Here is a 21,885-nt window from a genome sequence, read left to right on the forward strand (position 1 = left end):
TTATTACAATGGGGAGAGGAGAAAATGCATATACGTACCTATATGTATAATATACTACTCACAGTGAGACGCTCCAAAACTAAGGTCCATCCGTCGCGCTCAAAGAGCTTGAGGCTTTAGTGTGAAGCCATTCCTATGGAGGAATCAATAAAAAGCTGACAAGAAAATCAAAAATTGGAAGCATCATTTATTTTCAGAGCTCTGAACTATTATAAAATCTCTGGGCTATGTACCTAGTGAAAATGCCAATCAACTTTACAAAGATTTCTTTTTGAGATTTTATCAAACTCCTATGATCCTACATAAGTTTCCATAATTCTTGATTAGCAGTAGGACCTATCCTAAAGCTTTAGCAATTAATGCACGTAGAGATAGTTGCTGCTTATAAAGCTCATGGAATACTCGGTATTTGGCATCATGATACTGCTTCACCTTGGGATCTTTTGATGGATGAATGACCTGGAAAGGGTCGGGTCAATTACACTGAATCAAATGGATATTAATAAAAAAAAATAACGGTAGAGTAGAATAGTTTACATAAGTATTAATCCAAGGTTAGCAGCTACTTACATTTTAGAATATTGGTTTAATGTTTAACCAGGTGAAGCAAGCTGCATAAACCACCCCCACGGTCCTCTCAGTTTACAAACTATTTTATATAGTAACATACAACTCCTTATCGATTTTGAAATTAATGGGAGTCAATCCATGTACTATTGACAATAAAATAGCAAGTTGTCACTAATTCAAAATATATTGACTAGTAAAGGCAGTGTTGAGTAGAAAAACAAATTAATGTAGTTTAAGGCTATGCAGAGGTGGTTTATTAATCTAATCAAAACTTCAACCAAATGGCTAGACCTGGGCAGTGCTAAAGTATGGCATAAGAAACAAAATGCTATGAAAAATCATTTAGGCAATTTCTGCAACTTCTTCTCTATATTATACAGAAACACCAAGACTTTGAAGGAGCAATGAGGTAAAGTCTGCCATGTGTTGCCGAATTTTACCATCAACTTCAAGCCCCAATCTTAAGCAAGGGCCTTTAGATTTACTTATTCACAGCTCATATATAAAATTCCTTGGCATAATTGCTTTGCAGGTCAACGTCATTGAAGTAATACTTCCTTTAAATTCCTTTAGTCTGTTTTTCTCCTTTTTTTTTCTTAGAGAGGTGGAGGGAGGTGGCAGTAATGGGATGAACCAAGAGAAAATAATGACTAATAGGAATTCCAGCAAAAACAGAATGCACAAAAGAAAGGCTGCATTATGTTGTGCACTCACTTAAAACCTCTCCTCTAATCATTTATTATTTTATACCTAGTTATATGTCATGAAATGTATGAATTGAACTGAAAATTCAGAAGCAATAGCTCATGCTTACCTGACTGGCTGCATTCAAGTCCCTCATAGCCTCAATAAGACTGGCATATTTTTTGCAAAGAATAAAGATAGACTCACTTTCTCGTGGTAGTAAAATAGGGCAACCTGGACCAATCATGAACAAATAAGCATTAAGTTTGTTAACATGCACACAACACTGAAAAAAAAAACTATTATTCTCAAAAGTAGTCAAAGCAAGCTATCGTAGATTTACAATACTGAATTTAGTACATATTTCTTTAATTTTTATACATGTTGTAAAAGAAAATTTGTCTGCACACCAAACCCGCTTAGTTCTTCCAACTTTGAAACTCAACACCAACCTTATTGGTATGAACTATCCAAAATTCAGTTTGAGGTTCCATGAACTATTCAAGCTAACAATTCAAGATTGAAAGACTTTCCTAGCATATTCATAATAATTAATAACTAGTGAACATTGAGACTTCACCCATACATTATATCAGACTGGGAAAAGAAATAATAAGGAAAACTTCCAGCAGAGGTAAATGCAAGTAAATGCACATGTATTAACAATTTTTGGTGCAATGGTTGAACCAGATAAGCAACAATGTAGCTACAGCAGGGGTAAGAATATCCACTATTAACCAATTCCTAATCTTTTTCTTCATCCAAATGTTGGATCAGCACATAAATCAACTGTCTTTATTCATCCAGGGAAAGCTACACTTCGTCTGTATAAATTATATGATTACAGGTTACAAGAAGAAGAGTAAAATATTAGTAAATGCAAAACTAAAATGATATGTTTTTTCTTTCACAACAAATCCGCACAGTTCTCCTAAATCTGAAACTCACTACCTCCCTGATGCAGGAGAAGGAAAATATCAAGAAAAAGGGAAATCATACCTCTCAGTCAGATGGCTAGACTGTTCAAATTTAGCCGCAAGTGGTCTGAATGAATCATACTCAACACTCCAGCTTTCTTTTCCTTCTCACATCTGGAATGGAATCATGCAGCTAAGTGAAAATTGATAAACCAGTCATAAAAATTTTAGTGTGTCCCCAAAGTTATCAATATTTACAACCTCATCTACTCGTCTACTCATTCAAAATTTCCATCTGAATCAGGGTAAAAAAGGAGAAATCATCACAGCCATGACAAGAAGGCATTAAGAAATAAGATTCCTAAACTGCATCATTGCATAGCAATAATATTTAACAACGCTGGCAAGTATCAACTCTTCATATAGAAATTCATTGCTTACTTCCATATGTTCCTCGAGTAAAACAGAGAGAAGGAAAGTAATTTCTAAGTAAAATAAAAAGAATGAAAGCCCAAAGGTTCAATCCTTCTGAGTAAAGAATCACTCATGCTTACTTGTTGTAGAATGTCAGAGTTATTACAGAAGTCCCTGACATAAACAATATGATAAAAATGATCAAAATAAAACATGTTGTTTTTTTATCAATTCATGACCAGGATAATAGTAGAAACTTCTATTAGTCACCTGACAGACATAGCTTTCTGCGTATGAAAGCACAATAAAAAGCTAAATATTTGTTGTGATGGATTTATGTATATTCCGTGAAACGCTGCACTGTAAATTTGATAAGAATATTAATTTACTGGTATTTGTTTTGCTTCTATAATATAACTACATCTCCCAAAGGACATATAGATAACCGAGAAGCAACTATGATATGGAAAGAAAAGAACAATTGGCAAAAAGGCATTCATGCAAGTTGCATGTTTGAATCTTATTGGCATACATGGAAAAATTACAAGGGGCGGTAGCCTTACAACCTGTGAAAATTAAGCTACTCCCTCCTAGTTTGTATCGCAGAGCATTTCAGATAAAATTTCAAGATATAATACAAGTAGAATCATGAAAGTATTGATATCAAGAATCAAATTAGTCATTGTGTACAACATATTTAGTTACATTATGTACAATTTCCATCCAACATCCAAATTCCAATAAAATCTCATCCTAGCAAACCTATTAGCATAAAAATGCACAAGTCTCATGCGTTGGCAAGAAAATATATGGTTTCTATTTTTTGTATTATGATAAATATTAAATTCAAGCAGCTTGCTATTTATAATTGGTACCATACTAAAATCATTTCGTAAATTCAAATATGTGCAAGTTCAAAGATCGAACTTTAATTAGAGAGACAAAGAAGAAATAATGTTAAAATCACACGTTGTTTTCATAGAAACAAAAAGTGCAAAAGATACAATTTACTAACTTTTACATTTCAATCATAACAAATTTTATTTATTTAAAGACAAAAGCAGGCAACAAGTAGTTGATATAAGATTTCGACAACTTATGAGGAAAATGAAATTATAATACTTATCCTTTTAAAAATATATATGCACGCATATATTCAAACACAATGGCAAATAAAAATCAGTTAAAAATAAATAAACAAATAAAAGTCCGACCTGAAACCTCGTCTTCCATTTCTAATAGTTGATTAAATAAATGTGACGCTTCCTCTAGAAAAGAAATTGAAAATCTGAAATATTAAAACTAAAATTTAAAGAAAATCAAATAAATTTTAATGCAATTGAATTGACAGACTAATAATAAAAGATAATTTTCGGTATCACCATAAGTACGTGTTGTGTGATTAAATAACACTTCTTTTTTATGGTGAGATCGCCACATAATTTTGTCTATGGAAGTAAATATATTTAGTTTGAAAACAAAGAAAGAAAATTAAATATTAAAATTTAAATTATGATTCTTAGTACTGAGGAAAATGTTACCATGAGAAGAAATTAGAGATGCAAGAAAGCGGTTAGAGTCCTCATTGTTAAATTAGTAACGACACCGTTGGAGTGCATTAACATCAACATCATATTTGCCTCTTCCAGCTTCATCAGCTTATCATATCCCCTTTTGAATAATTCTTTTTTCAATTTATTTTTTCACGAAATTGAAGCAACAAGTAGTACTGTATAAGAAAGGGAGAACCTTTTTTCTTGGCATAAAACCCCAACCAAACAGGGTAGTCTCCTATTTTTTTGTCAAGAATAATACATGAAAAACTCTAGCAATTGGAAAAATAAAATAAAAGAGAAAATATCTTTTTATCTTGCCAACATAGTCAAAATTATAGAACAATAAAAACTATTAAAACTTCAATAAAACAACAAAATAACCAAAACCCATTAAAGAAAAAGCACTAAAAACTATCAAACGATGTGGTACTTTTTGGGATGTTGCTCAAGATTTAGAAGTCAAGAGTTGTTTTTTCTTCTCTTGTTTATAGTACTGCTACAGTTGAAATAGGTTTGTGTTAAATATGTAGAGAGAAAATGTTAAAAATATATGTTTATCTTGAACAATTTTTATTAATTTCCCATTTCTGAAATAAATTATTGTTTTCTTCTTCTCCTGAGACCAATCATTATTTAGCAGCTATGTTATGGCTTTCGCTAATAAAGAATGAAGATTAGCATCCCTACATGCTTAGTGAAAATATAAAATATAATAATCTAGTAAAAGTATAATTCCTACTCCTGTAAAATATTTTCATACTGACCAAATAAATTTTTACCCAAGTGTATGTAATAGTACTATTGAAGAGTCCAATCAGATCTAGTTCCTCTTATTGGCCATCCTGATTTTGTATGTCTTCTAGCTGCGGTGATTCCAAATTTTGGGTGTTTGCATCTTGTTGAACCTCCTGTTGTGGGCCTTGTAGGAGCAAATACCGATGCGAAACAGAAACACAGAAGCAAAAGTTACAAGAACTGAGTATTATCATAAGAAACCTGCTATGGTTTATGAAGTCGCCGAACCAACTTCTGCAAATTAGAATAAACAAAATGGTATCAACACAAAATCAAACCAAAGAACCATATTTTAATGTCCATCAACACAATTATCAGATATCAGGTAGCATCACAGAAACAAGAGCTTTTAATTGGAATGATCAAGAAAAAGAACAGAGGACAGGGTATTGTGATTACTAATAAAATTGAGGATTTTCACTCCTATGTTGCAGCGGATGAAATATGGAGACAACCTGACAGTTGGGCTTTTTTGCTCTGCTTGAATCAAAGGATTATTTTTTCAAAAATTCAAAAATTCTACTAGTGGAAGAAAGGGAGATTATTTTTTTCCTCGGCACAAAATCCCAACCAAACAGGACATTCTCCTGTTTTCTTTTTTTCAAGAATAACAAATGAAGCTCTAACAATTGGAAAAGTAAACATTTTTTTTTATTTTGCCAATAGAAATCCGAAAACTGATTGCACACAAAAACTTCATTAAACCCATTTGAAGAATAAGAACTAAGAAATATGAAAAGACATGCTAGATTTAGAAAGTCCAGATTTATTGTTTTCTTCTCTTCTTCCTATGACTACTGCAATATGCAACAGATTTATGTCAAATGCTTAAGAATAAACCCATTTCCCCGGTTTAAACAAGAAAGTTACAACAATAAAACTAAATCTACAGAAGAATAAGTAGCATGCAGGAATAAGGAACATAAGAGAGGCATCTTGATTAAACTGAAATTAAGGATTTCAGCCTTAGGAGAATAAATAATTTTTAGTAGTATATTTATCGATCCTCTTACAACATGTTTCCTATTATGTTTAATATTCTTTTTCACCATTTATATTTTTCATATCTTTTCAAAGTTTTATTATATATCCATCGAATATGACTATGTGCACGAGTTTATAATTAATTATTTTATTCGAATATGATCTATTTTTAATAAAAAAATTATTAGCTGAGATATACTTTCTTTACCTTAAATTCAATTTTTAATCATTTTTTAAATTTATATATGAGTTATCTTTTTGCTCAAAGTTACAATTGCCCTTTATCAACCAAACAATAATATTCCCTTTTTAATTTGGAGAATTCTATGAAAATTGACTTATGTATCATGATTTTGGGTGTATATGATACAATAATAGCAAGAGGAATTAATTTAATGTCTGATGTGAATAAATAGATAGATAGAGTAATTTTAAATCTAACTAGAGAGCAAAAGGGAAAGAAAAATTAAGGATGATTTGTTAATGTAAGAGCTTCACCATTAATCATGTAGTTGTTGTTTTTAAATGCTCATCCAGATGATATAATTTGGTACAATTTTTCAGAATTACATGTGATTTATCTTCTTAAAAAATGCACATTCGTCTTAAAAGAGATTTGAAATTGATTATTTTGATTATATTAATATTTTGATAGCATTTCTCTAAATATTGAATTAATGCTATCTTAGATTTAATTTTATATAATATTTAATTCTCTTCATTAGATTTTTTTTATCAGTCAATCTAGTTAAAAGACACAATTTATAAATAAAAATAATAATTTAATCTTTAAATTTAATAATAAATATGAAAGAGAACACAAATTATTTTTGGTAACTCAATTTCAACTATGTATTAATTTTAGCTTGGTGAATGAGCCACTTAAAACCTTTTAAAATTAAGAGCGTTTGACATTGTTATTGGAAAATAATTGATAATTTAAAAAAAAAGCAATGTACTACAAACTTCAATTTACAACAACTCAAATTTGAAACTTCTCCCCAATTCTTAATTTTAAAATGAATAAACTAAATTAACCTTTTATTATTTAGTTAATCTTATTTACTATTCTTTTATTTTTCATTTAAAATAACATAATTTGAATTTATTTTACGAATAAATAAACAAAAATTTAGAGTTTTTTTTAAATCCCTTAAAAAGACTAATTTAATATTAAAATAAAATATTTATTATTTCTTTTATAAAATTCTATTATAAACAATTTATAACAGTAAAGGTTATTTAATATATCGTTCAAGAATAAGAAATACCATGAATTTATAAGAGTAAAGGTCTAACCAACTAAGTGGCTAGTTCTAGTCATTGTAGTATTAATTGGATTCAAACTTAATTTTATTAATCGGACTCTACACTTTCTCGCTCATTTACTCCTACCTTAATCAAATTAATTTCTACTATAATGTATTCTTATATAAGTATAAAAAGATGAATTAGAGTTCAAAAACACAAAAGAATTATTTTTTGTTTTATTATTATATTAATTCTTACATAAAAAATATATTAATATTTACAAATGTATTTAAATGTAACAAAAGTTATTCAAAATTATCGTAAATTATTTTATTAAAAGTAGTAAAATAAAGAATAGGGACATCTGCGGGAAGAAGCGTAAAAGGAAATCTTCTAAATGTCTCTCCATCTTTATCCTACCTGAACTCCATTGCTATTTCTGCCTTTTGAAACGGTCCTACAAGGCAAATTATACGGGGACCCGAATACCCCTTGCATTGTGTACTCGTGTCCAAAGCACTGCTGTTTTATTCAAATGATGGGGCAAAATTTAAATGGCACATGTGAGACAATTTCTTATCCAAAATAATGTCCCATCCTGTTTTTGCCGATTTATAACAGAATAGTGATCTTCTTTTTTTTTTTTTGCTGTTTGGTGCTATTTTGTCTTCTTCATTCTCTATTTTTTATCATTCAAACTTTTGAATCGATTCTTTTCTTTATTCTTTTTCTTAGCTTTTATTCTCTAGTTCATAATTCTGTTAATTCGTTCTTTTCTTTCTTTTTTTGTTCATTATAACACAATTTTGTTCTTCATTCCTTTGCTTCTTTCTTTTTTTCTTCTCATTGATAGATTTTTATGATATGAAATTCTTTATTCTTTCATTTTTTTGTGATAGAATTGATTGATAGAGGATTTAATGGATGAAAATCTGAAAATTTTGAATCAATAGAATAATTGTGCAGCTGAATATTCAACTACTAAAAGAATATTATGATTATTGTCTAGAAACTACAGGTTCATAATGCTCATAATTTTAGTTTCATTATCGAAAAGGAACAGGTTCATTATGTACATGATTGAGGTTCATTATTATAGGTTCATTATGTTTGCACTATAAGTTTATTACATATGAAATACATGTTCATTATTTATAACATTTAGTTTCATTATGTTCATAGTAATAATACATGTTTATTATTGAAATAGAATAGGTCTATTATGTATTAAACTAAGTTTCAATATGTTTTCTATTTTTACAGTTGATAATAATAACAATGCAGCTGTTGAGGATTTATCTGGACTGTCTGTCAAATTTGTTGGTGAAGCTTATGATTTATACAATAGGTATGCATTCAGAGTAGGTTTAGTATTAGAAAGAGTAAACAAAGATTTAGAGCAGATGACAAAAGAATATAAATGAAAAGATTTTGTTGCTCAAAGGCTCGAGAAAAAGAAAAGAAAATAAAAAAAATAAGTGTTATTCGAAACTTGATATTCAATCTGGTTGTAAAGCTTCTATTTAGTTTGATATTGATGAAGAATGAGTTTGGACTATAAAAAAGATGAAAAAGAACATAATTATGAGCTATATCCATCAAGTAAAACTTATTTGCTTCGTTCACATAGAGGAGTTACAAAAAAATCAGTTGAGTTATTTTAAGCATTTAAAGAAAAGTGGAGTTGTTGTTGTTGATGGTACTAGGTTGCTAAAAAATCAATCCTGGAGGATCACCATTTATTAGTTTTATAGTTAAAGAAGCTTATACTAATTTAGCATTACAAACATAAAGAAATTGGATGGCACCAATTCGAATGCTTTGATTGAAATATTTAGAAAAAGACAGTTAAATGAAAATGACTTTTTCTTTGATTTTGAGATTGATGTTGATACAAGATTTATATAATTTTTTTTAAGAGATGCTTAGATAAGATAAGATTATGAGACGTTTGGAGATTTGTTAGTCCATGATACCATATATCGCACTAATAGATATAATATTATTTGGGGCCTATTTGTTGGTATAATGCATCAATGTAATGTTTGGTTGTGGTTTTCTATTAAATGATAGAATTGAGTCCTTTGTATAGCTGTTTAGTACCTTTTTAAGATCTATGGGAGGTAAACATCCATAAAAGAATAATGACAGATCAATCTGTTATTATGGCTGCTGTAATTTTTATGGTGTTTCGAGACTCATATCGTAGATTTATATTTGGCACATAGGAGAGAACTCAAAGAAGAACATCAAGTGCTTAAGAAGTTAAAAAGAATTTGTAGAATTATTCAATTATGCTATGAAGTATATTGATACAGAGGCATAGTTTGCATTTTATTGGATCAGTTATTTCAAATGAACCTGACTTTTTTACTAATTGTTTTAATGAACCTGTAATTATTTTGTCATGAACTTGCAGTTATATTTTACTAAACTGAAGTTATATTCCAATATACCTGCAGTTAAGTTCCAATAAACCTGCATTTATATTCAAAAGAATGAACCTGCAGTTATATTTTAATGAACCTAATGTTATATTCCAATATATAAGCATTTACATTCCAATGAACCTACAGTTATATTATAATAAACCTGCAGTTACATTCCAATGAACCTCCAGTTATATTTTAATGAACCTGAAGTTATATTCCAATATAACTACAGTTATATTCCAATAAACCTGCAATTAAGTTCTAATGAATCTTCAGTTATGTTTTAGTGAACCGACACTTATATTTTAATATACCTATGTGTTTTCTTCAGGTTAGTAACAAAATATTATTATCACAATAATTCTTGGATACGAAAGTTATACAAGTTTAGAGAGAAGTGATGTCCTGCTTTTAATAAAGACTTTTTTCTAGTAGTATTTTATCATCATAAAGGAGTGAGACTATTAATTTTTCGATGTCTAAGAAGTTGTTTAATACTGCTATACTTTGTGATTTTTATTATTGTTACACTTATTTCTTTTTCCAGTCTTGAACGTACCAGACTTTTTACAGTGTAATGACACCAATTGAACTCCTTAATTTCATTGAAATTGATTAGAGAAAATAGAATACTATAGTTTCATTTTCTACTTTAGGGGCCCTTCAGCATAGTAGAGACAACAAAAATAGTGGACTCTCTCTTGAATTCATCATCATGATCTCCTTTGTTCACTATTTCATCAGTCATACTTCTTGTTATAGGACTACCAGAAGTTACAGCTCATCTTTTCCTCTATTCTTTCAACAACTGATTATATTTATTGTTGTCATTATCCCATTTGGCTTCTACAATGATTTTAGGACCACGAGAAATAGCCAATATAGAAACTGCATCCTCCTAAGTTAGCTTAAGTTTTTCTTTCTCTAAAACTAAAGCACACCTACAAAAATCAAAATTCTCTACAATGTATCTACTTAACTGTCCATGACATTCACAGAACATTAATTTTAAAAGGCTGCCAAAGCTAATGTCTTCAGCTGCTTAACGTTGCTCTAGTGACAGTCTCTTGATCATGTTGGACAAACCAGATGAAGACATCTTGGTAGGTATGACAAATCTAACCTCCTTTTCTTTATGTTTTATAGGTTGTGATTTAGATGTCTCCTTTAGTAATTGTTCTTCAGAAGTAGAATCAGTATCTTCATCTGATTCTTCTGCAACCACTTTCTTCCCTTTGTCAATTATTGAGCATGTTTTGTATCTCTTATTTTGCCCTTGAGTTTGTCGAGTTGTAGTAACTTCTTTTCTTTTCTTAACATTTTTACTCACATCAGTAGCAACAACTTGCTTTGATTTCTTTTATTAAGCATGTCCATTTTCGTTTCCAACACTATCAGTAGTTTTGTTCTTCATAACATTAGTCAGAGGAATATCCCAATCTGTGCTATCATTATTAGATTCCTCAGTTATGGTCCTCTTTTTTGCCCTTGTGGATTCTTCTTACTGAACTTTTTTCTCTAAGATATTTTTTCTATCCATTTTTATCTTGCAAAATAATAATTACTATAAATAAGAGCTAATAATTCATTAAATGGATTTTATTAATAATGAACCTTATATGATTAATAGATGAATCTGTAAGTTTTAACTAATGAACATGCTATATGTGCATAAAAATAAATATGTATTCATAGGCTATAATAGATTAGTTCATTATCTTTAAATAACAAGTTCATCACAGTATAACATTAGGTTCATCAAATATTTTAACATGTTGAAACAACATATTCAGTATTCATAGATTATAATGAACATGTTTATTATCTTCAAATTACAAGTTCATCAAATTATCACTTAAGGTTCATCAAATATTTTATACATATCGAAACAACAGATTTATTATTCATAAGTTATAATTAACAGGCTTATTATCTTCAAACTACAGGTCCATCAAAGTATCATTTGAAGTTCATCAAATATTTTATACATATTAAAACAACATATCATTATTCATAGGTTATCATGGACATGTTTATTATATTCAAACAATAAGTTCATCGCCGTATAATATTAGATTAATAAAATATTTTATATGTATTGAAACGACATATCCATTATACATAGGTAATATAAGTTAAAATCATATCCTATTGGTATCTTATAGGTATACTTTTAGTATTTTTTTTAGGACGAAATTAAAAAAAGTAAATTCATAATAATAGAAATTAAAAAAAAAGTTTCAGTATCTTTTAGGTATACTTTTAATATTTTTTTCTAACGAAATTATAAAAAAAATAAAATGATATAAAATAAAAACTGAATTTATAATAATACGAATTAAAAATAATATCATTCCAGTATCTTATAGATTTACTTTTAGTATCTTTATCTTTCGATATTTTGTAGGTATATTTTTAGTATTTTTTTTAACGAAATTCAGAAATAATATAAAATAAAAACTGAAGTCATAATAATGTAAAATCTTAAAAAAAAATCCTTCAGATGTCTTATAAGTACACTTTCATGTAATATGCAAACTATGCTTTTTGAAAAGTTTGTTTCTTTTTTTTCTGAAATTCCTAATCATGCAGCTTATCAATAAAAGAGCAGTCGATATTATGCTTATTTCTAGCGTAGAAACAAAAAAATTCAATTTCTTGCTCCTTCGAAAATTCTCAATATGTACTAACAGAAAATTGATATAACTTGTCGACACAATTACACGATAAAAAATGAATAAGGAATACAGCTTCTAACAAGTGAAGTTTGAACTAGGACATGCTGCATTCTCGAGGGAGTCCTTGTGGGAACGTTTTAGTATCAGTGCAGTAATTATATATCATATAATTCTTCTGCACCTGTTGCAGCTTCTCTTGACTTATTGAATCAAGCTCCTTTGAAAGCCATGAATTTGTTTTAGATGATGAATTTCTATCACAAGAAGATGCTCCATTATACCAGATACAAGCATTGGCATTGAAGTTCCTATAGGAAGCAGTGAATGGAGCTTGACTCCAATCTGTCTTGACAAATCCACCTCTTGTAGCCCAGTAATCAGCATTCCATAGACTAGAGTAAATCCTCATTGGTTGATTCTTTGGGAATGGAACACTAATGCTCTCCATGTTCTTGGACTCTCTAATAGGAGTCCCATCAACAGAAAAACTGAAACGCAGGTACAAAATAACTTCAATATACATTATGTAAATATGCTAAATGAGACTACAAGATTTTGGTATGACGGGTTTGCTTTAATTGCTTACATGATACGCCGAGGATTTCAAAGAATGGAATAGGTGTGGAAATCTGCAGTTGCGTCAAACCATAAATAGAATTGTTGCTCTTCGTTACCTTTGCCTTGGCTAAATACACAAGTATGAAGAATGTAAGGATCACCACTCAGATTTCCCAAGAACTCAAAGTCTATCTCATCCCATGTGGACCCTTTCGAGGATAACTGCAAATTCAAATATTTCATTAGTCAAATGAGCACAAACTTCTAAATTGAAGCCATACAGTAGCTGCATATATCTGGAGGAAGTTAAGAATTTACATAGTAGGCAGTGACAGTGCCAGCAGAGTTGCTAGTGACAAGCTTGAGCTGCATATCAATCTTTCCAAAAAGATACTCATTCTTCGACTGAAATCCAGAGCCAGAAGCTTTGTCAAGGTTAAGGGTAAGAAGCTGGCCATTGTTGAGTATCTTAGCACGACCATCTCCCCAAGTGATATCAAAGTCTTGGATGAAGTCACCAGCAAATTATACGAGCTAATTGTAAGAGAGATGATCAATGAGAGTGCTGAACCCCTCTGTGCAAGCAAGAAAAGAAGCCGTTGAGCTTGTTCTGTACTGAAGGAGAAGTTATTTTCCTCTATATAGAAGTGAAATGATGGATTGGCAAGGTTCTTAAGGTTTGTATTTATAATACAATTGTTCCTTGGAGGGATAAGAAATGAAACAAGGAAAGAGGGTAATTACACAGGAAGGTTCTATGTCAGAAGATGTGACCAGTTGGCTTTGATTATCGAACAGTGGATTTAATCAATGGCGAACAACAAGATGCAACTATTAGACGCAGTTTGAGTTTAGATCTATGATGAAAACAGAGAGAGAGAGAGAGAGAGGCCCTGCAGCAGGACCCAACTTCTCTTCACCAAACATGGAGGTTGGTGTGTGGGTCTTTTACTTTGGCACTTTCTTTTCCACTTTCTTTGCTTCACCTAAACCCACCACCACCTCTCCTGTGGAGTCGGTGATACTTTCATTACGTTATATTCAATTCTACCATTCTAACATTTATGAACGAAATATGGCCATAGGTTTTAGAAGATTATAATAACTTGGTTGATTCAGGGAGTGGGGAAAAAAACAAAGTATACGTTCGAACATGTAATATGAAAATTTTATTTTTTCCTTTTTGCCTTTGTTATTTAAATAAGAATAAATAAGAATAAATAAAATTTATAAATAATGTAATTAATTTAGAAAAATTATAAAAAAAATAGTAAGTTTAAACTTAAAAAAAATTTACTAAGAAATTAGCTAAAAATATTCATTCTACTGAAAATTAAATAAGAGATTTCAATCTCTAATTGAAAAAAGTTGAAAGCAATTATATTTTTAAATATAAAATATATATATATATATATATATATATAGTAATCTTTGTTAATTATAAATAAGGATTATTCTAAAAAATTATATATATTTTTATTTTATAACAAATTTAAAAACATACTACATTTATCTTTTATCTTTTTGAATTCAATCAAATTTGACTCAAATTATTTTTTTGCAATCCCAACCTGCACAGTTCTCCTAACTCTGAAACTCACTATGAACCTGATATCAAGAAAAATAAAACTTAAAGAATCACGAGATTTAGTGTTTTGGTCTAATTTTTATAATTTCAACACCCAAAAGGTATTTCCATAATTTCTAGCTTTGCAAGGGGAATTTCTGTAATTTCCAGTTTTGTCGGAACAATAGTTAAAATTCATTTTTAAAAGTCTTTAATTATTTTAAGTGCGAATTAGAAGTTTAACTTAATTTAGTAGTGGTAGGATTAGTTTAGTCTATAAATATCTAGGCTTATAACAATTATTATTAAGAGTTTTCCAAATTTATTAACAAATATTTCCTGCAAATTGTTGGTCTAGAATTGTGTGTTTTAATCTTCTTTAGGCATGATCCGAAACTTTCTAAGTCTTGACTCTTAGAAGTTTTCTTGTCTTTTCTTTTCTATTCCTCTATTTCATAACGGAATTTCTGCTAAATCAGATATGAAATTCAATCTTAACCTTTATTTTTTTAAGAAATCAACATAGAACCGGTTTCCTAAATTCGTCCTACATCAAAGCCTTATTGGTATGAACTATACAAGGTTCAATTTGAGGTTTCATGAACTATTCAAGCCACCAATTCAAGATTGAAAGACTTTCCTAACAACGTATATTCACAATAATTAATAACTAGTGAACATTGAGATTTCACCATACATTATATCAAACTGGAAAAAGAATAATGAGAAAAAATTGGAGTGGCAGCAATGAAACTTTATGAAGCTATCCATTGATCAAAAGAATGCACTATAATTTTAAAATCAGTGGAAAAAATTTTAAGATGTGAACAATATAAAGAGATTATGAAGATAAGTACCAATAACATATGCATATTCTTGAACAAACACTGTTTCTTGAAAGGCCACTACATGCAAGCAGCATGTCACCTGCAAGGGAAGAAGATATACAAGAAAGAAGAGGAAGTGTTAAATCAAATGACATATGGAGGTATAGCCATCATTCCACTGACTACGAAACACATAGCTGAAAATATAAACAACTACATTATAAAACAAATCTCATGATAATACGAATCAACTGAAAGTATGAGATGAAGTTATATATTTAAACATAATATAAAACATGTCATTACAGAAAAATAAATGCGTGAAGATTAAAACCAATGCTTCTTACTTTGTGACCATGAGCATTGCAATGCTCCACAATATGGTGTGTATCGTATGCAATACCCCGCATGGCAGCAAGGTATGAAAGAGCCAATTGTCTATCACTAATGTAAAGGGTCATGCCACAAATAATTCCCTTTGCCTTTGGATATGCAATAAGAGACCTGTAGTATAAAGAATTTAAAAGCTCAATGATTAATAAAAAAAATTGGGCACTATAACTTGGAAAGGCCTTTTATTCACTAATCGTTTACCTGTTTCCATGAAAGTCGGGAAGGACATGTACATCTTGTGTTAAAGCAGCAAATGCAACATTTATGTCATCCATTATAGTCCTCAAAATATTGTTCAATAGTTCGAACAATGAAATGTCTAGAAGACAAGTAATATATGATCAAACATAGTTATTAAAGGCGCATAATTAGGTGTATGCTTGAGAGACGTGACGTGCAAAAGAGAAGAAAATAAAAGAATAAAACTTTTGAAAGAAATTGAAATTTTAGACAAACGTATATATATTTATATAATCAATAAGAGGAACACTCTCCATGATCCCCATACCACCAGCATAAGCATCAATCAGTGAAGTCTCGACAGGAGTTCCAGCTTCAGTACCTAGTTCCTAAACATATAGACAAATACTTGAAATAAACAATATAGAAATGTCCCATAGGTTTATGGTTGACAATAATATATCCACTTTGCAAAGCCTAGATAAAGGTTATATGCCAAAATTTTAGCATCTAATCAAATGCGACTTGGTCAATGGACCTCAACGAAGCACCATCTGAAATCAATGTGAATTCTTCAGTATAAAATTTCTTACCTTCGCAGCTGCAAGAGTCGAACCCACCCTGAGAATGACCAGGGAAAGCTACACTTCATCCTGTTTGATGTCAGGTAAAAAGAAGAGTAAAATATCGGTAAATGCAGAACTAAAATGATATGTTAAAAGCCAACAACATTATGCTTTGCTTCTTTTTTTATAGATACAGAACTATATTTCAAATTGTATAATAAATAAACTTTATCAATGTGCATCATAAAAGAAGAAAGTGTTATAATCGGATAAATCATAGAGGTTAGGGTGTACTCTATTGCTATGCTCATTCAACATAAGAATCTATAAGTGACACAACCTGGAAATCAGTCTTAACATAAGAAGTTCTAAAAAACACTTTCCTTATGTTGATGGCAAGTTTTAAATAAAGTATCGTGAAATTGATATCAAAACCAGTGCAATAATAAAAGATCTAATCAGATTATATCAGACTAAATCAGTCACCACTTTCAACTTAAACTAAGGGCTTAAATCTCATAAATTCTTGTAAGCCTGTCAGATATTCATTGAATTAAAAGGGGTAATTGCAATTTTCCAAACTAGACAGCAATCCAAAGAAACAAGGAAGATCCCTAATTCTAGTTTAGAAAATTCTCTCCAGGTAGTCCCTAGAAAAATGGTCATAAGTCAAGATCCGACCGTTGGATCAAAGTGCCATTTTATACCCATAAACTACACAGACAAGAAACAACATACTCAAAAATCAACCATTCATTTGTCGTAGAATTTGGCATATTAATTTTCAAATTTGACTGTCAAGAAAAAATTTAAAACAGAATTCAGGGCTTAAGCAAACAAATATTAAAATCAACTTTTAATTACAAAACCAAAGCTCCCACCAGCAATCTATCAACAAATATATCACATACTAATCACATGGCCTCAAAAGAATAGATTTTTTCAAGCAATTAATAAGCAAATACATCACATACATAATCAACAAACTGTCATCTATGATAGATTTCTGAGGCTCTACTCAAAATTGTCTAAAAAAAATACTTGGAAGCTTTACTGGTACCATCTTTTCCATATCACAGGGACATTAAGTCTATTTTCATTTCTAGTTGGTCTTCTGCCATTTGGAAAGGTGAACAAAGAGGACTAAATAAAACATTATAGATATGTTTATCTGTCAGGTCAGATTGACCATGAAAATCTAATACTCAATTTTACTTCCAAAATAGCAGAATTAGGCCTTCCAAAAAATAAATAATTTTAGAGGACGGATCAAAGTTTCTATAGGTTCAGATTTTGCCTTATTTGGAGTTGTGGAACTCTAGATAATGCTCAAACAAGTGGACTGTCACACACGGGACTGAAATCCGAAATTCCAATCAAATTCACACTTCGAAGGACCAACCTAAAATTTACATAATTTGGCATAACACCAATCTAACATCTCATGCCACAATACAAAAATTAAGCCATAAACACAAAATCAAACACATACCAATAATCATCATTTAAAGTAACCCAAACCCTTATTCACTTCATGCAACTAAATAAAATTAAAGAATAGTTACTAACCTAATCATGGAGATAGTAACAAAATAAGAAAATTAAGAAGTTATAATTAGCCCTAGAATCATTCTCAAACAATGTAACTCTTGGAGTTGATAGCTTCAAACTCATCATCAGTTCTCCAATTTAAACTTTAAACAGCCTTTGACTTCGCTTGTTCCAACCCAATCCTTATGTACTTCGAGCTTCAATCTTCAAGCATGGACCAAATCGTACAAGCATCAATTTCCAATCCAATCATAATATCACATGTCCAAAATTACTAAACCCAACTCATGCCAACAAGAAGTTAGTATCTTAAACAAGCTTAACGAATAGCTAGGAGAGCTATGGAGTTGGATTTAATCACAAAAGCCTTTACCATTGACATACAAAGTGATAATCAACAGTAAAAATTGTAGAGAATATATAGCGAGAAAAGAAAATTAGGACATAAATGGTTACTTGAGATGTTAAATTTAAAAACATAAAGAGATATTAACTAAAACTAAATTGGTATGTTCTAACTTACTTATACAAGAGGACATGCGTCTCTATAATATCCAATATCCATGCCATATTTTCACTTTAATCCTCCTATTAAATGAAAACTAAACTTTATTTTAAATAATTATCTAATAAAATAAATTCTTGATATACTTAAAGGATAAGTGTCCTCTACATATTTTGCTACCTCAAGTACTATCCCACTATCAAGCTATAACCGTTCATTATTAACAGAAAAAGTATTAACTCATATAATATTTTCCTCCTCCAAATTTTGTTATCTCATGAAAAATCACTTTAATCCTTAAATCCAAAATAAATTAACAATATAATTTATTTAAAATTCAAAAGTAAAAGTGTAAACTACTACAATTAAATTCCAATTATTTAATAATTTTCTCGTAAATAATCATTTAAAATAACAACTCTCACCAAAATAACTCTAGCACTACGAAATTACTAAACGATAAAATTTAAATTGCTGTAAATTTTAGTATAATTTTTCATTTTGTCTTTGTTTTAAACTCGCATCATTGCGTCTGAGACCGACAACCAATATGTTACTCGATATATTTGACATGTGAATTTTATGATGCATGAATGAACATGTGCGACTCAATACATATGCAGACTACTGAATGACCATCAGACACAAAGCTCAAGTTCAAAACTTAGAAAAATGACAACGCTATTTGAAAACAGTTTCAATCATTTTTTTCAATGCTCATAATATTTTTGAATCTATATAGAAACATCTTTATATATAGGTTCATTTCAAACTCTAATGGACCATGATTCTCTGAATGTCGGACTTTTGAACCCTCTAATAATCCATCAAGAAGGAAAGTAATTTCTAAGTAGAATAAAGAGAATGAAAGCCCAAAGGTTCAATCCTCTGAGTAAAGAATCACTCATGCTTACTTGTTATAGAATGTCAAAGTTATTACAGAACACACTAACATAAACAATATGATAAAAATGATATACATAAAACATGTTATTTTTCTATCAATTAATGACCAAGATAACAGTAGAAACCTCTATTAGTCACCTGACAAACATAGCTTTCTGCGAATTAAAGCACAATAAAAAGCTAAATATGTGTTGTGCTGGATGTATATATATTCCGTGAAACATGTAATATGATTTGCACTGTAAATTTTGACAAGAAGATTAATTTACTAGTAGTTTTTTTGCTTTTATAATATAACTACATCTCCCAAAGGACATATAGATAATCGAGAAGCAACCAATGATATAGAAGAAAAGAACAATTGGCAAAAAAGCATTCATGCAAGTTGCATGTTTGAATATTACTAGCATACGTAGAAAAATTATGAGGGGCAGTAGGCTTACAACCCATGAAAATTAAGCTACTCCCTCATAGTTTGTATCGCAGAGCATTTCAGATGAAAGTTCAAGATATAATATAAGTAGAATCATGAAAGTATTGATATCAAGAATCAAATTAGTCATTTTTTTAAGCAACAACTATTAAAAACAAAGAGATCTGACTATTGCTTAATATAATTATTATATCAACATATTTAGTTACATTATGTACAATTTCCATCCAACATCCAAATTCCAGTAAAATCTCATCCTAGCAAACCTATTAGCATAAAAATGCACAAGTCTCATGCGTTGGCAAGAAAATATATGGTTTCTGTTTTTTTGTATTGTGATAAACATTAATTTCAAGCAGTTGCCATTTATAATTGATACCATACTAATATCATTTCAGAAATTTAAACATGTGCAAGTTCAGTATTAAAACTTTAATTAGAGAGACAAAGAAGAAATAATGTTAAAATCACACATTGTCTTCATAGAAACAAAACGTGCAAAAGATACAATTTACTAACTTTTACATTTCAATCATCGGAAATTTTATTTATTTAAAAGGGATGCTTTCTTACTGTGTGAATGCTCCACAATATGACGTGTACCATATGCAATACCCTGCACGACAGCAAGGTATAGAACATCCAATTGTCTATCAGTTATGTCAAGGATCATGCCATAAATAATTCCCTTTGCTTTTGGATCTGCAGTAGGAGACCTGTAGGATGAAGAAGTTAACAGCTCAAAGATCTATAACAATACTTAGGCACTATAACCTGAAAAGACCTTTCATCACTAATCATATACTTGTTTCTATAGAAGTCGGGAAGGACATGTACATCTTGTATTAAAGCAGCAAGGAATGGAACCTTTATGTCATCCATTATAGTCCTCAATTTATTGTTTAGTAGTTCAAACAGTAATATGTCTAGAAGACAAGGAAAAGTGATACAGGATCAACCATAGTTATTGAAGGCGGGGGCTCAGGGGTGTGCCTGAGAGACGTGAAGTGCAATAGTGAAGAAAATAAAGAATTAAACTTCTGAAAGAAATTAAAATTTACACACACATGTACATATTAATACAATCAACAATCTCTTATTCGTAACAAATGTTTGACAAAACTCGAGTAAATAAAAACTTAATGCTAAGACACATGGCACAATTAACAATTTAACTTGGCACAAAGATAATGGTAGCATCAATAATTTAACATGGCATAACTAAAAATCAACATGAAAAAAGAAAAGTTATTTTGCTGCTTGTAAATGTAGGATGTGAGGTTTCCATAAAAGTAGAGAGAAGAGGAAAGAAAAAAAAAAGATTGTGAGAGCCAAAGAGGATAGAGAACTGAGGGGCAGTAGAGACAGAATCAAAAGGTCAAGGAAATCATTTTATAGATTGAGCTAGTGAAAGAGTATAACAAATGAAAAGCAAGAAAAGAAGGAGAAACTATTTGGGTTTAAAAAATATAAAGGTAAAATTAGAGTGAGAAGAATAGAGAAGGTAGAATAAAAAAGAAAACATAGAAGAAAGATGACGATAGAGAGATAGAGGAGAAACTGGGTATTGTGATGTAGAATAATTCTAGCAGCAACCTTTTATCCCCCTTATGATCTAAAGCAACATGGGTTTCTTTCTTTGTTATAGTTGTTTTTTTTTTTAATTTGGTATGCGTGATCTTCATAAGTTCACTTTCATATTGAGATTAATGCTGGAGATTGTATAAATATGGAAACAGTTAAAGAAAAGGAAAAAAAAACAACTTTAAACTAAAAAGCTTGTGCCCACATCTCCCACCTTTTAGTGTTTGAGGCGTTAGGGCTTGTGCCTCGTGCACATTTAACAACTATGGGGATCAATTAAGCCTCAGTACTACGTAAAAAAGTATTAAATATAATTTAGTTAAATGTATATGCTAGAAACTGATATCCTACTCTAAGAAGCAGCACGGTTTGCAAGGCGGGGAGAAGCAACATGATTTTCTATAATGTAATCTAATAATGCACCAGTAGCACTCTACCCACCATCTGCAAGCCAGTATTCAGGGATCATTGCTACAGGAATTAAAAAAAAAGGCCATGTTAAAGTATTGATGCTACCATTATCTTTGTGCCAAG

At 30.2% G+C, this 21,885-nt stretch overlaps 1 protein-coding gene and 1 pseudogene across 1 annotated transcript; both read right to left on the reverse strand.

Moving 5' to 3' along the window:
* Positions 1 to 336: 336 nt before the first annotated feature.
* Positions 337 to 21,820, reverse strand: LOC125368599 (annotated as a pseudogene).
* LOC125371313 (probable xyloglucan endotransglucosylase/hydrolase protein 25) lies at positions 12,768 to 13,398 on the reverse strand. Its single transcript, XM_048379986.1, has 2 exons — positions 13,158 to 13,398; positions 12,768 to 13,061 (listed from the first exon to the last, which is right to left on the reverse strand). Exons 1-2 carry the CDS (start codon positions 13,209 to 13,211, stop codon positions 12,885 to 12,887), a joined length of 231 nt encoding a protein of 76 aa, XP_048235943.1. The 5' UTR covers positions 13,212 to 13,398; the 3' UTR covers positions 12,768 to 12,884.
* Positions 21,821 to 21,885: the final 65 nt, after the last annotated feature.

This window comes from Ricinus communis, chromosome 10, assembly GCF_019578655.1.
Source record: "Ricinus communis isolate WT05 ecotype wild-type chromosome 10, ASM1957865v1, whole genome shotgun sequence".
NCBI classification, from domain to species: domain Eukaryota; kingdom Viridiplantae; phylum Streptophyta; class Magnoliopsida; order Malpighiales; family Euphorbiaceae; genus Ricinus; species Ricinus communis.

Excerpts from the sequence above, each read along its gene's own strand:
- LOC125371313 (XM_048379986.1), bottom strand. The coding sequence starts at position 13,211 with ATGCAGCTCAAGCTTGTCACTAGCAACTCTGCTGGCACTGTCACTGCC. Across the intron at positions 13,062-13,157 it reads GCACTGTCACTGCCTACTAT|TTATCCTCGAAAGGGTCCAC; the intron begins GTAAATTCTTAA and ends TTGAATTTGCAG.